We start from the raw sequence: 20,127 nt of genomic DNA on the forward strand, positions 1-20,127 counted from the left end.
CCCCTGTTGCTCCCCCCAGCTGCTTTCACCCCCAGCTGCTCTCATCCCCCAGCTGCTCACCCCCAGCTGCTCTCATCCCCCAGCTGCTCTCACCAGTCCCCCACAACCCCCCTGCAGGCAGAGCAGATCCTGGCAGACTTCCAGCTACAGGAGGCTGACCTGAAGAAGGTGATGTGGCGGATGCAGAAGGAGATGGCGCGAGGCCTGCGGCTGGAGACCCACGAGGAGGCCAGCGTGAAGATGTTGCCCACCTACGTGCGCTCCACCCCGGAAGGCTCCGGTACTGAGGCCTGGGGCAGGCAGGGGTGGGACCCACCCCAGGGGTGGGACCCACCCAGGAGACTGCAGCTCCTCACCTGGAGGTGGCCCTCACCTGGAGGTGGCTGTATCCTGGTCCCAGGGGGCAGAGGCGGCCTGAGTCTGCACTGATGCCTCAGACTGTCCCCAGAAGCCCAGGACAGCTCCAGAGGCCCAGCCCCGGCTCCTCAGGCTAACCCTTCCCTCCGCTCAGGAAAACTGGCTCTTTTCATCTCACAATGAGAAACCAGTTCTCCGTGGGCACCCCCAGCCCAATCCTGAGTCTGGGCCATTTCACTAGGTCTTCACTTGGGACCTGGGTTTGGGGTGACTTTGGTTGGAGGCAGGGGACTCCCACTGACTTTCCAGTTCACCTTTGACCCTAGGGATCCCCTAGGTGCCTGGTGCCAGCAGCCCCGTGTCCAGCTCCTCTGACCCCCACCCTGCCCTCCTCTCCTCCCCTCCCTGGTCTTGGGGTCCTGCCTCGAGTGGTGCCCCGAGGCTGATGCACTTCTCCCTGTGGCTGCAGAAGTCGGGGACTTCCTCTCCCTGGACCTGGGCGGCACCAACTTCAGGGTGATGCTGGTGAAGGTGGGGGAGGGCGAAGAGGGGCAGTGGAGTGTGAAGACCAAGCACCAGATGTATTCCATCCCTGAGGATGCCATGACCGGTACTGCTGAGATGGTGAGCAATGGGGGGCGGGGGCCAGGGCACCAAGGGGCTAGGGTCCAGGGGCCAGTGTGGTTGGAGTCCGGGGGCTGGGGATCAGGGGCCAGAGGCCCATGGGGCTGGGGGCTGAGGGGCCAGGGTTGGGAGCCAGGGGACGAGAGGACTGGGGGCTGAGGGGTTGGGGGGCCAGAGGGCCAGGGGCCGGGATCAAGTCTGCCCAGGATCTCAGTGCTCACTTGTCCTGGCAGGGCAGCTCATCTGTCTGTCAGGGGCAGGGGCACCTGTCAGCAGGAAAGCCACCCAGCCTCAGAGGCAGCTGAGAGGCCACCAGGCATGGCCCCAGCAGGTCATATTCCTGCCCAGTTTCCCAGAAGGGATAGATGTGACGGCAGCTGAGGGAACACACTCCTCTGATGGGCACACGGCCCATGCATTCTGCCATCTCCCTGTGTGTCACCCCCTCACCTGCCACCTGCAAAGACACCAAGTGGGGTGACTGCAGTCATCATGTCCGCCCAGGCCACAGGGCCACCCTGCCCACAGAGGGGACTCAGGGGACAGTACAGAAGTATAGTGAGCCCTTGGGGGAGGCGGCCACAGGCAGAGGGTTTCACCGCAGGAGTCCGGTGGCATCCTGGGCCTCGCCACACCCCTGCATGCTGTGGAACTGGACATGAAACAAGGCCCAGGGGTGGTGCAGGCACCTCACGGGGCCCTAGCTGCCAGCAGGGAGCAGTGCCCAGTGCTGTGTGGACAGGCCCACAGGCGCAGGCTGGGGCCAGTGGTGAGGCAGCCAGGCCACTCCGGGTGGTAGAGACAGAAATCAGCATTACGCCAGGGCGTGCCTCTGTCCAGAGTCTTCAGCTGCATGTCACTGGGTCAGGAAGGAAAGGCCGACATTGCTTGGGTGTTGGGCAGCAGTCCTGCAGCGGGGTCCCGTGGCCAGCCCCACCACAGCCGACAGTCAGCTTGCTGTGTGTCTTCCAGCTCTTTGACTACATCTCTGAGTGCATCTCCGACTTTCTGGACAAGCATCAGATGAAGCACAAGAAGCTTCCCTTGGGCTTCACCTTCTCCTTTCCTGTGAGGCATGAAGACATCGACAAGGTGGGGCCGGGTGCAGGGTGCGGGGAGGGGGAAGGTCCCCTCATGCACCCCGCCTTGGCTTCACATGCAGCCCCTGCTTTGGGGAAGAGCCATGGTTCAAACTGTGGCTCTGTCCCTGACCTTTTGGGAGACTTTGGGAAATGGTTATATGGCTGATGCTGTTTGCCTTAATCCCCCGCTGCCCTACGGGCCGCCATTACCATCACCCCTGTGTCAGATCAGGAAACGGGCTGAGCGAGGGGCCCACGGCAGGAGGAGGCAGTGCTGGGGCTCAAACACAGGCCGCCAGACACCAGCACCATGTGTCACCACGACAGGCTGAGGCTTCCCTGCCCATGAGCGGGCAAGTCAGCCTGCCAGTCGTTCACACACCTGAAGTACACATACGTGTATGACACACATACGTATGCACATGCATATCAACCATGCACACATGTACACACACAGGTCAGCTACACATACACACCCACACGTCGGTTATCCACGTGCATACACACGTGTGTACATCATACGCACGTACACCCATCAACTGGGTCCCCTGTGCAGGGGCACACACACCAATTACACATGTACACATGTAAGTTACACATGTGTCTACACACATCAACTATAAACACATTCTGCACACATACGGCCTCTCAGAGACAAGCCAGTTCAGCACCTCTGGCAGACACAGTGTCCTGTGCTGGTCTGTGAAGCCCCGTCCCCACAGATGGCACCTTCTCACGCTTGGCGTCCTGCGGGACAGGACACCCAGCTTTGTGTAGGGCTGCCCTCCTCAGGACCCCACCCTGCTGTGGGAGGATGCCTCTGGGCTTGACAGTATTAACACCGTCACAGTGGCTGGAACCCAGCCCTGCAGAAATAGGAAACACAGAGAACTGTCTCCAATACTTCTCAAACTCGTGGGTCTGCTTGGAGCCTGTCTCCTGCACTGCGTGGGGGGAGGCCCACACGCTGTCCCCAGCGTCCATCAGCAGCCACAGGGCCCTGCCTCTTCCCTCAGGGCATCCTCCTCAATTGGACCAAGGGCTTCAAGGCCTCAGGAGCAGAAGGGAACAACATCGTGGGGCTCCTACGTGACGCCATCAAACGGAGAGGGGTGAGGTGGCCCCCGTGACTGCCTGGGACCCCTCCCCAGGCCAGGATGCCAGGGAGGGCCTTCTGGGCATCCCTCGGCTGGACCCCAGCCCCATCACTCCTGCCTCTGTGCCTCCTGGCAGGACTTTGAAATGGACGTGGTGGCAATGGTGAATGACACTGTGGCCACGATGATCTCCTGCTACTATGAAGACCGCCGCTGCGAGGTCGGCATGATTGTGGGTGAGGGTCCGGGCCCTGCCCTGTCCGGGGGCCTTGGCTGCCACGAGACACAGAGCAATGCTGTGCTTCTCTACCGGCCTTGGTCTCCAGCCCTGAGGACTAAGCCATCGGCCGACGGTCAGAGCAGTCACCCAGGGGCGACGGTCTGGGGGGGTCTGGGGGAGACACAGGGGTGTCCTAAGTGCAGCCAGTGTTCACTAGGAGGACACATTTCAGCACTCACCAGTCACCGCATCAGACAGTACAGCAGCCGCATATCCACCTGGCTCATCAGGATTTAATTAGATCACCTTATCTGGTAAATCGACCAAACTGAACAGATTTGTCCAAGTGGAAGAGGGTAAGCAAAAGTGACATCATCCCTTCCTGGCCCGTCTTCCTGTGGCCCAGAGCTGCCGGCCTGTCCCCGCCTGAAGTGAAGGCCAGTGCCAGGAATGGAGGCAGCTCTGGCCCCAGTGGGTCTTCCACACTAGCCGCAGGACTTTCCAGAAGTTCCTGAGGCCCCCCAAAGTGTTTACCGAGAATCAGTCCCACTTGATTACTTGTCTGCTGGGCCCGCAGGCACTTGACTGTGTTTCTGCAGCCTTGGGGCTCTGGTTCCCTGGAGAGGAACACAGGGGGCCTGTGCTCACACGGGCCCTGCAAACTTTCTGCTCAGGGCTTGAAAACGTGTTTGTGGGGGCGCTTTGGGAGCTCAGGTGGTTGAGCCTCAACTCTTGATTTCTGCTCAGGTCATGATCCTAGGGTCATGGAATCAAGTCCTGAATCGGGACTCTGAGCTGGGCATGGGGCTTGCTTGGGATATTCTCTCTCTCTCTCTCTCTCTCTCTCTCTTTCTCTCTCTCCCTCTCCCTCCCTTCTTCCGCCCAGTCCCCACTCACATCCACTCTCTCAAAACCAAACCAAAACAAACATGTTTATGATAATTACCAGGGTCCAAAAATTGGGACAATGCACACCAATGTCTGGGTTTCTGTGTTTTTTTCTACAAAAAAATTGGAAAGGCCTGCGTCACTGGGCCCCCATTCCTGGGTAGCTCCAACTGACCAGCATTTGAGGTGATGTCCCTGATGGCTTTAGGGGCGTGTCACTCATGCAGTCATGCTCAGAAACCATTTTGAAACTTGATAATTTATCACCAGACACGTTTTCACTTTGCAAGGGATTCTGCAAATAACAAATTCCAGAGCCACGACAACGTGCAGTAACCCAGGTGTTGCGCCCGAGGACCCACGTTGTGCCTTGCTCACCTCTGGGTACCCCCCAAAACAGGGCCCAGGACAGAGAAGGTCCAGGACATGCAGGGAAAATGCCCAAAAACAAGGGTGGGTGCACAAACAAGGTAAAACGCTAACCCCACACGCAGCTCTGGTCAGCAAAGCACGTGGACACATTTCATGTAGTCCTCCCAACACCCAGGTAATAGGAGGAGAAGGTGTCACCATCCCTTCCTGAGGAAGAACAGCCCGAGAGGTGGGCTCATCTATGCTGGGTCACACAGCAAACCCAGGTCTTCTAGTGCCTGGCAGAGCCACGCCAACGATTCAGGGAGCCCCTCCCCACACCGGTGGGTGGGGAGGGCTCAAGGAAGACCCTGCCACAGGGGGCTTCCTGCAGAATGGGGGGTGAGGGTGGAGAGGCAGGCTCTGGACTGCAGCCCCTGTCCAGCTCCGGTGGGGGGCGGGGGGAGGGCTGACCCTGCCATCCCCACAGGCACAGGCTGCAATGCCTGCTACATGGAGGAGATGCAGAACGTGGAACTGGTGGAAGGGGATGAGGGCCGCATGTGCGTCAACACAGAGTGGGGTGCCTTCGGGGACTCCGGGGAGCTGGACGAGTTTCTGCTGGAGTACGACCGCGTAGTGGACGAGAACTCCCTGAACCCCGGGCAGCAGCTGTAAGGACTACCCCCTCCGCGTCGCCCCGCCCCTACAGGCAGACAAAGGCTTGGATTTTAAACAACTCCGGGGCGGGGGAGGAGGGGGGGAAGCACACTGATCCACCCTTGGCGAGCTGGCTCCTCCCTCCTTCGGTTCACAGGCGCCCTGTGAACCCAGAACAGCAGAGGTGTGAAGGTTTAGTCCTCAGAAAGAGCGTCTGTGTATAGCTGAGCCAGGGTCTTCCCCCTCCGGCAGGTGACCACTGGCAGAGGGCGCCTCTGAGACCCCCAAATGCGTTCAGCCCAGAGCCGAGAGTAAACCCTTGTCCACGTTCACAGAATGCACAGTAGTGTTTGGCGGGAGGCTGCGGTTGGGCCTGAACAGCTCGGGGCCCCGCACAGTCATGGCTCTTCCAGTTAACCGCCTGCCTGCTGGGCGCATGCTAATCCCCTCCCTTGTCTCTGGCCCTCATAACCGCCGCCGGTCAGTCGCACTCGGCGTACTTACCGATGAAGATACTCGGGCTCACAAATGCGAAGCACGAACTCGCCAGCTCTGGGCACACCAGGGGCACAAGGCCCAGGGGCGCGAGCGGTGGCGGAGGCCCTAGGCGGGTCGCTAGTCCCTCCGTGCCCGGGTTTCTGCCACTGCAATCGTATTGGGCAGTGAGCGCAGCAATCATCACATGGCGGTGGGCAGATGCCAGGGTCTCAGAGGGGCTGGACTGAGGGGCAGGGTGCCGAGGCCCCAAACCCAGGTTGATCTATGAGGGAACAGGTATGAGCCCGGGTTTGCACGCAAAGTGTCAAGTGCCCTACGTGGCTTTCCTCGTGGCCGGGCGCTGGGGTCCCCCTGGGGCGGCCGACCCCCCCCCCCCTCCCGGCTGCGGGAGATGACCCGTCGCTCTCCGTGCAGGTACGAGAAGCTCATCGGCGGCAAGTACATGGGCGAGCTGGTGCGGCTAGTGCTGCTGAAGCTCGTGGACGAGAACCTGCTCTTCCGCGGTGAGGCCTCGGAGCAGCTGCGCACGCGCGGCGCCTTCGAGACGCGCTTCGTGTCGCAGGTGGAGAGGTGCGAGAGGGCGAGGGCCTCGGGGCGGTGTCCAGGGGGCGGGGCGCAGGAGGCTGGGGCAGGGTTCCGGGTGCGGCGCGGCCCGGGCTGGCGCGGGGGAAGAGTCCGGGGTCTGGAGCCCGGGGTTTGGGCGGCCGCCCGCTCCGCAGTGTAACCCACCCCTGGGCAGTTGGCGCGGCCCGCGCGCCCCTTCCGTGGCCCCGCACAGCTGTGGACGGCGTCTCACTGGATCCACGCAACAGCCCCAAGGTGCGCCAGTGTTGCCCACGTTAGAACGGAGACCCTGGGCTTAGAGAGAGGCGCAGTGACTAGCTTACTGCTGGTCCCTGGCGGAAGCGGACCCGCTCCCCTCCAGAGCTAGAGCCTAAGCGCTTTGCCTGGGTGAAGTGGGCAGGGGGAGGGGTAGAGGCCGCTGCCGTTGGGGTCGCCATCGGGCCTGCCCGGACTGAGCGACCCTCCAGCGACGGCCCCCTCCCCGCCACCCCCGCCCCGCAGCGACTCTGGCGACCGCAAGCAGATCTATAACATCCTAAGCACGCTGGGGCTGAGGCCCACGGCCACCGACTGCGACATCGTGCGCCGGGCCTGCGAGAGCGTGTCCACGCGGGCCGCACACATGTGCGCCGCGGGGCTGGCGGGCGTCATCAACCGCATGCGCGAGAGCCGCAGCGAGGATGTAATGCGCATCACCGTGGGTGTGGACGGCTCGGTGTACAAGCTGCACCCCAGGTAAGCCCGTGCGCACGTCTGCCCTTCCCGTCGGACCCCGCAGCCCCTCGTGGGTGTGCGTCCTGAGGGGCTCTCCGAGGACCCAAGGGTTATCCTCTTGTCCCTCAGAGGAGGAGAGGGAGGGTCCCCTAGGCTTACTCCCACACCGTTTATGTGCAACTGGGCGAGCTGCCCTGGAGGGGCCCGGGGTGAAGGGGTCCGGGATGAAAGGGTTCGAGAGTGCAAAGACAGGGGCGGTAGCCCTGCTTCCCTTGCTCAGCTTCAAGGAGAGGTTCCACACCATCGTGCGGAAGCTGACACCCAGCTGTGAAATCACCTTCATCGAGTCGGAGGAGGGTAGCGGCCGAGGTGCCGCCCTGGTGTCCGCGGTGGCCTGTAAGAAGGCCTGCATGCAGGGCCAGTGACAGCGAGGCCAAAGGCAAGGAGTAGGCAGGGCTTGCTGGGCGTGGGCTCCTGGGGACTCGCTTCCCACAGGTGCCCCCAGGCTGGCCCAGTGAAGAGGTCTCTAGATGTAAGGACTCTGGACACCTCCCACCCTGAGGCTCCCCTGGAAGATGCGGAAAGGCCCTCTGGGAGGAGGCGGATTGTAGTGCCTGGGGCAGGCCTCTTAGAGGCAGTGGGTGGGATAGACCAAGGCCCTGACTGGGTTGGGGGCTGAGATGGGTCGGAATGGAGACCCCCAGAGTCCCCCGCCTGTACTGCTGGAATCAAGGACCCACACAGAGGGGAGCTGCTCATTCGGGACTTTGCCGAATTTCTGCACTGCCTGCCTCTTGGAGCCTCTGCCGTTGTCAGCCTCACTCGGGCCCTGCTCTGGGCGCTGCTCTGGACCCTGCGGTGACCTGGGGACTCAGCCCACCGGGAATGCAGCTTTGCTAACCTGGACGGACCTAGACCTGGGTTCCACAAGGGTCCCAGGCTGCCAGCCACCCAGGCCTGGCTGTTTTCCTGCCTGGTGGGGGTTGGGAAGTGGGAGAGGACCGGCTCCACAGTGGAGGCTGCTTGTTCCCGAGGCCTGGAGGTGGCAGCCTTTTTGCTGTCCTACTACCATCCACGAGTGGTTTGTGGTTCTGGGATGCACCCTCCCAGGGGATGCAAGACGCAGAGTCCCCCACAGCCCCTGCCCAGAGGCACCCAGGGTGAAGAGGAGCCCCCCCCCACTCCCACCTACAGGCAGGCCCGGGAGCACTCCGTGATGGAGTCCTCAGCTCCCACGGGGCTAGCCTGGTAAGGAACCTCAGGCCGTACTCAGCACCCAGGGGACCCTAGGCCTCCCTCTTCTCACCAGACCTCCATGTGCCGCACCAACCTCTCATGCCCAACCTGGGACCATGTGGTTTTTTAAATAAAAGCTATAAAAGTTTAGAACATGGCCTTGACTAGTGTTTTCTGATGTATATGCATACGGGCTGTGGGATGATAGGGAGACCTGGTCACATGCACACAGACCCCCGAGAAACCTACATGTGTCTTGGAATTTGCTCCTGCCCCCCAGCCGTGGTGGGGAGTGTGCAGTGACACTACAGATTGAAGGGATAGAAATGAGGGATGGGGTGCCTGGGTGGCTCAGTTGGTTGGGCGTCTGACTTCAACTCAGGTCATGATCTCATGGTTCGTGAGTTCAAGCCCCACATCAGGCTCTGTGCTGACCGCTCAGAGCCTGGAGCCTGTCTTCCTATTCTGTGTCTCCCTCTTTCTCTCTGACCCTCCCCTGCTCATGCTGTCTCTCTCTTTCTCTCAAAAATAAATAATAAAACATTTAAAAAATCTTTTTAAAAAGAAATGAGGGGTTAGGGCTGGAGTACTGCATGGCCCTGGCCCCCTGCTGGCCGCCTGTGGAGATGCAGGTGTGGACCACGGTCTCTGCTTACACAGCAGCTCTGGGATGTCTGAGATCCCCAGGGAGGGCCTGGGAGGGGCTTCTCCTGCTTCAGCGTGGTCTCTGCAGGCAGGGGTCCCCTTGGAACATTTGGGTTGTGACAGTGATGGGGTGAGGGGAGCAGGGATTGCTGGGTCCCTCCAGATGCTCCTGGCTGACATGCCAATCTTGAGTCAGCCAACCCCAGGGCCTAACACCGCCATCTCTCACCTTTGCCCGGTTATCTACAAACCCATTTACACGATTATAACATATGCTCGCTTTTCAGTGAGAGCAAATCTGGAAAGCCTGGATTATTTCACTCCAAACGCAACCCTCACCTGCGGTTTTGAGCAGTTACATCCCTGTCCAGCTGTTCCCTTGTGTTCCCAGATGTTTCATGTGGGACTGTCAGATCCTTTGAATTCTCTTTTATTTAAAAACATTTTTTAAATTTTATTTATTTAGAGAGAGAGAGAGAGTGAGCACGCATGTGAGTGGGGGCAGAGAGAGGGAGAGAGAGATTCCCAAGCAGACTCCACACTGTCAGCACAGAACCAGATGTGGGGCTTGATCCAAGGAACTGTGGGATCATGACCTGAGCTGAAGTCAAGTCGGACGCTTAACTGACTGAGCCCCCAGATGCCCCAGATCCTTTCCGTTCTCTTGAATCTGAGTCATGCATTAGAATTTGCAGGAGAGTCATCCTGTCACCTCATCATCACCACCATGTGCTGCTCCTCTCCCCACACTCCCATGTTAGATCTCGTGGTGATGAAAACGACCTCCTACGTGTTCTTTACATTACAGTTCAGAGGGATCCTGTTGGTTTTCTAAGTTCTCTTTGCAGGTAGGTTATATGTTTTATGAATTTCATCACAGGAGAGTCGAGGAGGAATTATAAAACAGTTATCGTTACATGCAAAGAGCGTTGGGTCTGGCAGACTGACACGTGTCCCTGCCTGACCAGCCGGATTCTCTGCATCCCTCACCCCAGGGGCAGAGCCAGGTTCTGGGGAATCGGTGGCGGGCAGCCAGTGTGCCCCCTGCTTGTGTTCTAGATGGGCCCCAGCCCCCAGCCCTTCTCTCCCTGGGCCGGGAAGCAGCCGATGAGGCTGTGCTCTGGCAGAGCAGAGGATGACGGGGCCCCCGGCTCCACAGTGGGGCCTCACGTGAGGGGTTCATGACCACTCTCATGGGGCTCCAAGGGGATACTTGGGGTCCAGGTAGGGCACCTTGCTGTTTGGGGCCACAGCCAGCTCAAGGCTGCCTTCTGCCCCTTTGTCAAGGAGACAAAGGCCAGCGCCAGCCAGCTCCACCCAAACCTCTGGGAATCCCTGGGTGCAGGCCAGACACCATCCTCAGAACCACCCACTGCTCTTCCCAAGCCCAGCAGACTCCCAGTCCAGCGGTCCCAAATCTGTCCTCCTGGCCTGGGCAGGGCGGGGCTGGACCTGCAGGAGAGATAACAGCGGAGACTTCTAATGGTTGGGGGAGGGGGCACCTCATTCAACACCCAGAGTGGTGACAGCTGGGAGCCTGTGAGCTCTGCCTTTGGGGGACATTGCTGCTGATGGGTGGATGCCCGGATGTTACACATTAGGGGGCCTGAAGGTCACCAGGAATGGCTGGAATCTGCCTGGGGCCCTGTTCTCCCCCAGCCCAGGCAGGGCTACCATGTTTGGGCCTGTCCTCTCCTCTTGCCCTTATTTGGCACTCCAGGTGATAAGGCTGAGACGTAAAAGGGGCTGTAGGCCCCTTGCAGCAACCAGGCTGCCACAGAGAGAGGATGGTGAGTGTCAAGTGGGGTCGCCCGAGGCCAGCACACTCCCAGGTGCTGTGCTTGGGCTGTGGTGGTGGAGGGGTGTCACGGTGCCGACATTGGGCCTGGAGAGGTGATGTCCGGGGGCAGGAAGAGGGCCCTGGCATGGGCTCTCCTAGGAGAGCTCTGAGGGTGCACGTGGGAAGGGGACTCTCCCCACCCACGTGTTGCAGGCCAGCAGGAAGGCGGGGACCCGGGGCAAGGCCGCAGCTGCCAAGCAGGCCCAGCGGGGATCTTCCAACGTCTTTTCCATGTTCGAGCAAGCCCAGATCCAAGAGTTCAAGGAGGTGAGTGCCATCCCCCAGAGGCCTGGGGCCCGTCCTTGCTGCCCCTGCGTCCGGCCCTCCCTGGGGTGGGGGCTTTTCCTGCCTGGACACTCTGCCCTCCATCCCACCTTGCAGGCCTTTAGCTGCATTGACCAGAACCGAGACGGCATCATCTGCAAGTCTGACCTTCGGGAGACCTACTCGCAGCTCGGTGAGGGCCTCCACCTTCTGCCCCTGCGGGGCCTACAGGAGTCTATCACCTGCTGAGAAAGAACAGGCCCCTCACTATCCGCTGCTCTCACCTCCCCTCCCCTCTGTTTCCTCGCACACCCCACCCCATTCAGCCCAGCTTCCTTCCAGGGCACCCCTTCCCCACCCACTGACTCTCCACCCCTGTGGCTGGCACCCCCCAGGGAAGGTGAGCATCCCAGAAGAGGAACTGGATGCCATGCTGCAGGAGGGGAAGGGTCCCATCAACTTCACTGTCTTCCTCACGCTCTTCGGGGAGAAGCTCAACGGTGAGCCCCACCTGGAGTCTGCCTAGACCCCACCCAGACCTCAGTTGCACCCCACCTGGCCCTTGCCCACCCAGAGGATGTGGAGTCCTCCCTGCACCCCACACCCATGGGTACTGCTCACCCCACTCCCACGTCCCAGATCCCAGTCTCCCGCTAAGTCTGTCCACAAGGCCCCTCAGCATCCCTGAGCCCCAAGGGATGTTTGTATCAGGGAGCATGTTCCCACCTCTTCTGGAACATGCTGGCCCTGGCACCCAGGTTCCCTCTGGGTGGGGCCAGGAAGGCTGGGGGTGCCAGTGCTCACCTGCTTCCTCGGGCTCCCAGGGACAGACCCCGAGGAAGCCATCCTGAGTGCCTTCCGCATGTTTGACCCCAGTGGCAAGGGCGTGGTGAACAAGGACGAGTAAGTGTGAGCGAGGGGGTGCGTGTCTGTACCGTGGGGCTCTCTCTGCTTCGGGGTGGTCCCCTGGGCCATGGGTGCCCTCATCCCCCTCATCAGGCCCCCCACTTGGCTCTCCCCCACCAGGTTCAAGCAGCTTCTCCTGACCCAGGCAGACAAGTTCTCTCTGGCTGAGGTGAGGATTCCTGGCTCCTTGGACAGCCCTCTCCTGCCCACCCCTTCACGCAGTCCTCCACCCACAGGGCACTGGGGGGGCCTTGCTGTCCCTCCACCCCGTGGGCTTAGAGCAGGGCTCTGTGGAGGAGGGACTGCCTCTCTGAGGGTGAGGTGCATGGAGTCAGACGGAAGAGGATGTGCAGGGGGAGCTGTGCGTACAAAGGCCCAGGTGTGAGACAGCAGCACTGGCATCCAGCAGAGCCGCTGTCCGTGCAGGGCTGTGCAGCACAGAGAAGACGGGGTGGAGGGGGTGTCCCCAGGGCCCCCTCGGGCCTGCACCCTCCACCCCCATGCCCCTAGTCTGTCCACAGTCAGACACAGAAAACATTAACTCAGAGTTTGGGCTCAGAGCAGGAAAGGCTTAGAGCCAAAGGCTTAGGCCTCACTGGCTGGGCTGCCTCCCACCAGTGCACCCCCCACCCGGCCCAGGTGGAGCAGATGTTCGCCCTGACGCCCATGGACCTGGCAGGGGACATCGACTACAAGTCTCTGTGCTACATCATCACCCACGGGGATGAGAAAGAGGAGTAACCGGAACAGCCCCCCAGGTCACCACAATAAATGCTGTTTTTCAATCAGACCTGCCATGGTGGCCTCCCTGTGACAGATGAGGGGACAGGCAAGGGTGTGGTGCTGTGAGATGAGCCAGGCCCCACACAGCTCTGCAACTGTAAGCTGTCATCTACCCGGTTCACAGATGGGGACACAAAGGCCACACCTCTAGGAGAGGAAACTGTGGGCTTGTCACAGCCTCCCAGGCCCTGCACTTAGCATCCCAAGGCCACTCAGCCATGTTTTGGAAGGGTCCCGCTGGTGGGTGGCCCCTGTCTCTGCGTGTCGGGCGTGTGTGCATGTGTATGCTGGGTGTGTGTGGGTGGGTGGGTGTGCATGCGAGTGCATGAGTGTACCAGATATGTGTGCACACGTGTGTGTTGGGTGTGTGTGTGTGCATGTGTGCTGGATGTGCTGGGCTCTGTGTGCAAGGCACTGAGGAACCCATCTGGAAACACAGACTAACCTCACTTCCGTAATGCAGAGAAGGTTCGCTGACAGGAAGCAGGCCCAGCACAGGCTTCATGTCTCCCCAAGGGGGAAGGGTCAGGTGGCTGGAGAGAGGGAGAGTTTTCCTCTGGAGGGGATTGTTAGTGTTCTGTCCCCACCTCATGTGTAGAGAACAGGGGCTATGGGGGGCAGAGGCGGGAACATGTCTCCAACAGGAACTGGAGGGTAGCAGGGGGACCTGGGGAGGAGAGGAATGAGGGGGGAGGGAGGGAGGGAGAGAGGGCGTGCGAGCAAGAGAGAGAGCACCTGTTGCACAAAGTCCAGGTCTGGACAGGAAGAGCCAAGCAAGGGCTTGCCCTGAGCCACGCCTCTGGCAAGCCTGGCCAGCTTCATAGCCCCCAGCCACAGTGCTGGAGGAGGGGGAAGCTGACCTCACTCTTCCCTGCAGGAAGCAAGCCTGGGGAGGAAAGCCATTTTCCCCTGGAGAGGTGTTCAGTTTTTATTTGGGACTTGGCACTTTAAATTACGACATTGAGACCTGAGATTAAAGTCAGCGAAGCACTTTCTATGGCTGATTAGCGAACTGCCAAGTCCTCACGCAGACAGCAGGCCTGCAGGGAGGGCAGGCACACAGCCCAGCAGGTGTTATGATTCTTGAACAAGTCCTGCTTGTTCAGTGAACTGACTTCAAAAATTAAGGGGTGATTTTACAATTCAAGCTTCTGCGGAGAAAAGTTGTGAAAGATGCAAGGGGCCAAAAACATCATCAGCGTCTTCAAAAAGCTGTGTCCAACAGCCCCTCCGGCTGGTCAGTGGGGCCCCTGTGCCCCCCTTGTCTTCTGTAAGGTGTAGATGACCCAGAGCAGAGCCAACAGTTCCCGTCCCTAGACACAGAGAAACGCATGACCCAGCGGAAGGACAATCGATCCCCCTCCTCCTCTGTGGAAGAAGCCAGTGTTGAACCTACTACAATAGCAAGTGCTAGGCGCCTGGGGGGCTCAGTCAGTTAAGCGACTCTTGATGTCCGTTCAGGTCATGATCTCATAATTTCATGGTTTTGACCCCCAAGTCGGGCTCTGTGCTGACAGTGTGGAGCCTGCTTGGGATTCTCTCTCTGTCCCTCCTTCTCCTCCTAAAATACATAAACATTTTTTTTAAAGTTTAATAAAAAATAAAATAGCAAGTTCCTGCCAGCATCCCTAAAATGCACCCTCAACCCTGAACAACGTGGGTTCAAACTGCATAGGTCACCTGACCCACAGAGATCTCCCCGACAGACACAAGACTGCGCCGCATACCCACTTTATGATTTTCTTAACATTCTATGTTCTCAGGCTCACTATACTGCAAGAACACATCATATAATACACACAGGATACAAAATATGCGCTACATGACTGTTCACATTATCAGGAAGGTTTCCAGTCAACAGTAGCCTGTCAGTAGTTAAGTTTTAGAGATACCAAAAGTCACACCGTGTTTTCGGCTGTGGGGGGTGCCCCTCAGCCCTGCAGTGTTCAAGGTCAGGTGTATGTGCATCTGCTCCTCAGTCCTTCCTCCAAACTGGCTCTAATGTGCCAGTGGCTCCCTCGAGGAGGAACCAGCATGAAGACTTTGGACCGGTGCTTGTTTTCCAACTGTGTGCGAGCCACAGTCCTGCCCCCACCTGGTGTAGTTGTCGGGTAAGGTTCGTCCTTTCTGCACCAAAATGGCCTGCGTGAACCAGCTTGGGAGAACCTGGCAGCAGCGTGCTTGTGTGTGAGACACGAAAGCCAGGGACGCGGAGACGGAGAACAGACCTGGTTCGCGAGGGACACGGGTGCTGCCGCGTTGAAACGGGGTGTGACTTGAGATGTGATCATGTTCTGAAGATTTAGTACAAAAAAAGAACATAAAATATCTCATTAGCGATTTGCACATTACCTATTGAGATGATACTGTTTTTGATATATTGTGTTGAATACAAATGTTACTAAAATCACTCAGCTTTTGTTTTTTGCTTCCTTAATGTGGTTACAAGGAAACTTTATAAATTTTAAAAAATGTTTTGCTTATTTACTTATTTATTTTTGAGAGAGACAGAGGGACAGAGAGAGGGAGACAGAATCCAAAGCAAGTTCCTTGCTCTGAGCTGTCAGCACAGAGCCCGACATGGGACTCGAACCCACGAACTGTGATATCATAATCTGAGCCAAAGTCGGACGCTCAACTGACTGAGCCACCCAGATACCCCAACAAGGAGATTTTAAGTGATGTGTGTGGCACCCATCTCTGGCTCATACCCCCTTTCCACTGAACAGTGCTGAGCCAGCTGTGCGATGTGCCTTCTAACTCAGGACTTCGGTGGCGAGGTGCTCTGGCACCACAGTGGGCCTGCCGCTCCATCCGCGTCCACCTGGTGCAGCGCACTGTCAGTGTGGACCTGGCCCGTTTGCTTCCCATTTTATCCTGGGGTCCGTTCAGGACCTCTCAGCCTGGGCCCCATCTCCTGCCCCGTGCCCTCCCACCAGAGCCGCTCACTTGTTTTTTCTTCGGAGTGCTAACACCATCGGTAAAGACAGAGCAGACAGAGTGGTAAAGACAGAGCATGCAGCTACCCTCCCCCATGCAGGCTTTTTTCAGGTTTCTGAGCTGTAGCTCGGCCCCCCTCACCCCGCCTCCAGCCCAGATCCTCTTCGTTCTCCAGTTTGGGAAGAAAGGTCTGGGGGGTTGCAACGCTGGTGCTTTGCTCTGATTTTGCTGTGGCAGAAAGCAGGCTTGTCCAGTAAGGTGGGGAGACTAGTAAATAATAGGTCTAAGTACACTGGCCTCTTCTCTGCCCTGAGCCTTCAAGACTTTTGTGGCCTGAAAGGCTCGGGGTGTGGAAATGCTGGGGCCCTGCCCTGGAGAAGGCCCCCTGGGAGTCAGCCGGCAGCCTCCAGCCTCCCTCCCTGTGCATGTGAGCAACCTTGAGCCAGCCCTGCCCCCGTCAGGAATTCAGTTTCCTCTTCTGTGTGGGGGGGCTGAACTGGCTTTCCCCCAGCACTCTGAGGCTGGGCATGTATGATGAGTCTCTGTGAGCTTCTGGCCCCAAAGAGCACATTTCTCAGGCTCACTTGCTGGGAGGTGCGACCCAGCAGGTGTCCTCAAGAGACAGATGTGTGCCCTCCTCCACCTCCCTCAATGGAACACAGCTGGGATATGACCGCCAGGGCTGTGGGGGCTCATGTGCTGACCCTAGTGGAGTCCCGACACCTGGGGGCACCATACAACCCCGATACCCCCTTCATATCCTGTGTGACTGCAATCCTGGTATTTGGAGTTTCCTACCCTTACAGCAGAACCTGGTCCCAACCAGTACAGTCTGACCATTATCCCCACCTCCCAGATAAACTGAGTCACCACATGGCCGAGCAGCCTATCCAAGACCACACAGAGCCAGGAGGTGGCCGAGCCAGGTCCGAACCTGCTTTGATCTTTGTGCAGACGGAGCCCAGAGCAGATCACGTGGCACTGAGGCTGTGGGTCTGGGGCTCCCTCTCCAGGAGCATAAACGGGCCACAGGAGGCCCCGCACAGCCTGCCCACACGCTGGGTCTGCGAGCCCCAAGGGCTCCAGGCTCCACACATACCCGGGGGTTGAAAATGAGGACACAGTCCTGACAGCACCCACCATACCCTCCGAGCCTCCTCTTCTTTTTTTTTTTTAAATGTTTTATTTATTTTTGGTACAGAGAGAGACAGAGCATGAGATGGGGAGGGGCAGAGAGTGAAGGAGACACAGAACCAGAAGCAGGCTCCAGGCTCTGAGCTAGCCGTCAGCACAGAACCTGACGCGGGGCTTGAACCCACGAACGTGAGATCTGACCTGAGCCGAAGTCGGAGGCTTAGCCGACTGAGCCACCCAGGTGCCCCCTGAGCCTCCTCTTCTAAGGCGCGGCCCCAAGTAAGTCCCTGCAACACTAGTTGTAGTTCAGGACCACGGGGCATATCCACAGGGTCAGGCGCCACCCAGCACTTGATTTCATTTTCCTGACTACATGTGCAGACAGATGGAGGGACGTGCAGATGGACTGGGGGATGGGCTGGTGCCCAGACAGCTTTTGTGCTGTTTGGGTGACCTGACAATTTCCCAGCACAAAAGGGAGCAGTGGCAAGACCATAGAAATTCGTGGCCTCAAGGTGGCAGGGAGGCCACATGGTGGTTAAGGTGTCCAGCATGTCCAGTGTCTTTGGGGCTGCTCCTATGGGAAGGCCCCACCTGTTTCTCTGCGGGGAGTCTAGGCTGGCAACTTTGGGGAAGCCAGAGGCCACCAGGCTGAGACAAAGCCTGAGACAAAATCTCAGGGAGGGAGAGGTGTGACACCTCCCACCTCAGGTTGGACTCTTGGGCCCCAGCCCTGGCCCCAGGGCCACGTCCAAGCTCAGATGGGAAGAGACGGCGAGCTGCCTGGCAGCATGAGAAATGAGAAGCTGCTGCTTTAAGTCAGCCAGACACGGGACGGCTTGCTATGTGCCAGCAGATGAGTGACACAGGGCCTTATGCTCTATCCTGATGAGGACAAACAGCGACCCTTCGGTGCCCCGTCACCCCGGCCCCAGGGGTCCAGAACGTGCCTGACCTCCCGCCTGCAGCTGGCCTTCTTGCCATCCGGGGACAGTCACCACAGGGATGTGCTTCTGACGTGCAGACACACATAGCACCGAAATAGAACTCTGTCGCCCCAGCCTGCCCTGCTTTGCGTCAGCATCACCTCCACTGCCCCTCTCCTTGGGTCCCTCCTGACTCCCTGCTTCCTCCTCCTCCTCCGCTCTTGTACCCCTCTCCCCAGGCTCTCTCTGGCCCCCACTGCCCCCTCCGATGGCCAACTGGGCTGGACCACCTCCAGTTCCTGCCAGGCTCCAACCTGGCCCTCCTTGCTGTGGTCCCCTCAGGAAATGAGACCCTGCCTTGGGCCACAGGTGACTGGGCTGGGGTGACCATTGCTCCAGAGGGACACGGAGTGGAGGCAGGAGGTCGTGGGGGAAAGAGAGGCAGGGGAGGGAAGCCCAGGCCAGGTGACAGATGGAGGGGGCTGCCTGGCCAGCCCGTCGTCTGGAGCTGTGCCCATGTGAGGACACCCACATTGTGCTTAGTTGCCTCCAGCTGGTTCCTCTGACCTGTGATTGGGACCCAGGTCTGACCTCAGGCCCCGCTCTGGGGAGTGGATGCTCTTGGCCGCCTGGCTGGGGTGCGCCTGCTATGTGCCCTGGGTCCTGGCCTCCAAGCTTCACCTTCCTTTCCTCTGTGCCTCCTGCACAGAGGCCTCCACAGCCCAGGCTCCGGCTGCTGGCCTTGCCTGGCCCCTCTCCCACTTGCACTCTATCTCTCTCTCAAAAATAAACAAAACAAAACAAAAAGGCTGAATAGGATGCCTATATTTTTAATGTTTATTTTTGAGAGGGTAGAGGGACAAAAGGAGAGGAAGACACAGAATCCGAAGCAGGCTCCAGGCTCTAAGCTGTCAGCACAGAGCCCAACGCAGGGCTCAAACTGCATGACCGGACCTTGACTGACAGATTCATCTAGGAGTCCCATTGGGATGCCTATTTTAATTGACCTTGAGGCTTCTAAATATTTTCAGGATTTATGTTTGCCTCTTTGCAAAATACTATTTATAAAGTAACTGAGGCAAGCAAGTGAAAGAAGTCTGAAAGGCTTCTGAGGCCTCTTTTGCCCTCCTGTCTTTTTGGTTTGCAGACTCGTGGTGGCCACCTTGTGCAAGGGCCCCACCTCCGGGGCCAGTGTGCTCTGTTCTTCCTGCCAAGCCTCCTTTTCCTCAGAATCTCTCCCTACTCTCTCCCCTCCCAAACCTATTGAAACCTGCCCCTCTAAAGTTAAGTCTTCTGGGGCACCTGGGGGGCATCAGACTTTCAATTTCGGTTCAGATCGTGATCTCACGGTTCGTGAGTTTGAGCCCTGTATCAGGCTCTGTGCTGACAGTGTGGAGGCTGCTTAGGATTCTCGCTCTCTCCTTCTCCCTCTGCCCTTCCTCCACTCTGTCTCAATCTCAAAATAAATAACCTTAAAAAAATAAAGTCTTCTGCGGATCCAAGTAAACACCAGCTTTCTTATGTCTCTGGATGAAGGCCATAGTGCAAGCCACACATAAAGAGTTTCCTGGTAATGCAAGACCTAGTAACTCAAGACTAAAGCAAGGTTTGCCGAAGGCCTTAATATAGTTACTCCAATTGACCAGCCCGGTTTCTCAGATTTAGATCATTTAGTCTGCATGTTATTGGTGGGGACCAGGCCAAACATGGGATGCACCAGCCCACTGGGAACATCCTGAGGGGTCCAGAGAAACAAACCCCTAACTTTTGGCAAGACACTAGACCACATTCTGGCAATGTCCACAGAGCAATGACAGCAGCTTTTCCCAAGCCTGTTGATTGGAATAAAACTCAGCCTTGCACACAAAGGCCTGATGAACCTGTTTATGACTATTACAACGGACTGCAAATTGTCATTTAAGAACATTCTGCCTTGCTTTAGACGTTGAATCCACCCAGGTGGCATTGAGCCCCATGTTTAGTGGTGGGTGGAACTGGTCTTTCACCTTTAATTAAAGAGACCAGCACGGAATGGGAAACTATGTCCCCTCTTGACTTAGCTACTCTGACAAACCAGCTCACTTCTCTCCTAGAGGGGTCACCTGATAGAAAAAAATACTAAAGGTCTTAATTTTCAACTACATCGAATGAAGACCCCTAAACAAAGCCCACACCCTCTTCGTTTTGGCTATGATTGCAAAGAGCCAGGCTACTGGGGAAAAGATTGTTCCCAAGTAAGCACCCAGGACCTTTAGCCTTGTGGCTAGCCTGTGCTTTGTCCACCTACTCCCCAGTGATTGGGCTTTCCCAATCCTCCCTGGTAAGCAGCTTGGGGAACCCACTCTCCAGACTGGGAATGAGCCTCTGTCCTTACTGACACAGGACTCACAACCTCAGT

The 20,127-nt window shown here is 58.1% G+C and overlaps 2 protein-coding genes across 3 annotated transcripts in view; both read left to right on the plus strand.

Moving 5' to 3' along the window:
- The window catches only part of GCK (glucokinase), a 39,829-nt gene extending 31,381 nt beyond the window's left edge, over positions 1-8,448 (plus strand). The window contains exons 2-10 of one of the 2 annotated variants that reach the window (XM_029931116.1): positions 118-280; positions 827-981; positions 1,954-2,073; positions 3,080-3,175; positions 3,297-3,396; positions 5,110-5,293; positions 6,192-6,347; positions 6,843-7,076; positions 7,336-7,877. In XM_029931116.1, coding sequence (XP_029786976.1) covers positions 118-280; positions 827-981; positions 1,954-2,073; positions 3,080-3,175; positions 3,297-3,396; positions 5,110-5,293; positions 6,192-6,347; positions 6,843-7,076; positions 7,336-7,480 — 1,353 coding nt within the window. In that variant the 3' untranslated portion in view covers positions 7,481-7,877. Of the gene's footprint in view, positions 1-117; positions 281-826; positions 982-1,953; positions 2,074-3,079; positions 3,176-3,296; positions 3,397-5,109; positions 5,294-6,191; positions 6,348-6,842; positions 7,077-7,335 lie in introns of those variants that run through there. The other variant, XM_029931111.1, reaches the window with a different exon arrangement.
- A 436-nt stretch (positions 8,449-8,884) lies between these two features.
- On the plus strand, positions 8,885-12,695 carry MYL7 (myosin light chain 7). Its single transcript, XM_029919269.1, has 8 exons — positions 8,885-8,923; positions 9,996-10,106; positions 10,930-11,043; positions 11,158-11,233; positions 11,436-11,540; positions 11,865-11,943; positions 12,067-12,115; positions 12,586-12,695. The coding sequence occupies exons 1-8, from the start codon at positions 8,885-8,887 to the stop codon at positions 12,685-12,687; spliced, it is 675 nt and encodes a 224-aa protein (XP_029775129.1). The 3' UTR covers positions 12,688-12,695.
- Positions 12,696-20,127: the final 7,432 nt, after the last annotated feature.

Source organism: Suricata suricatta, chromosome 2 (assembly GCF_006229205.1).
Source record: "Suricata suricatta isolate VVHF042 chromosome 2, meerkat_22Aug2017_6uvM2_HiC, whole genome shotgun sequence".
In the NCBI taxonomy this organism is placed as follows: Eukaryota; Metazoa; Chordata; class Mammalia; order Carnivora; family Herpestidae; genus Suricata; species Suricata suricatta.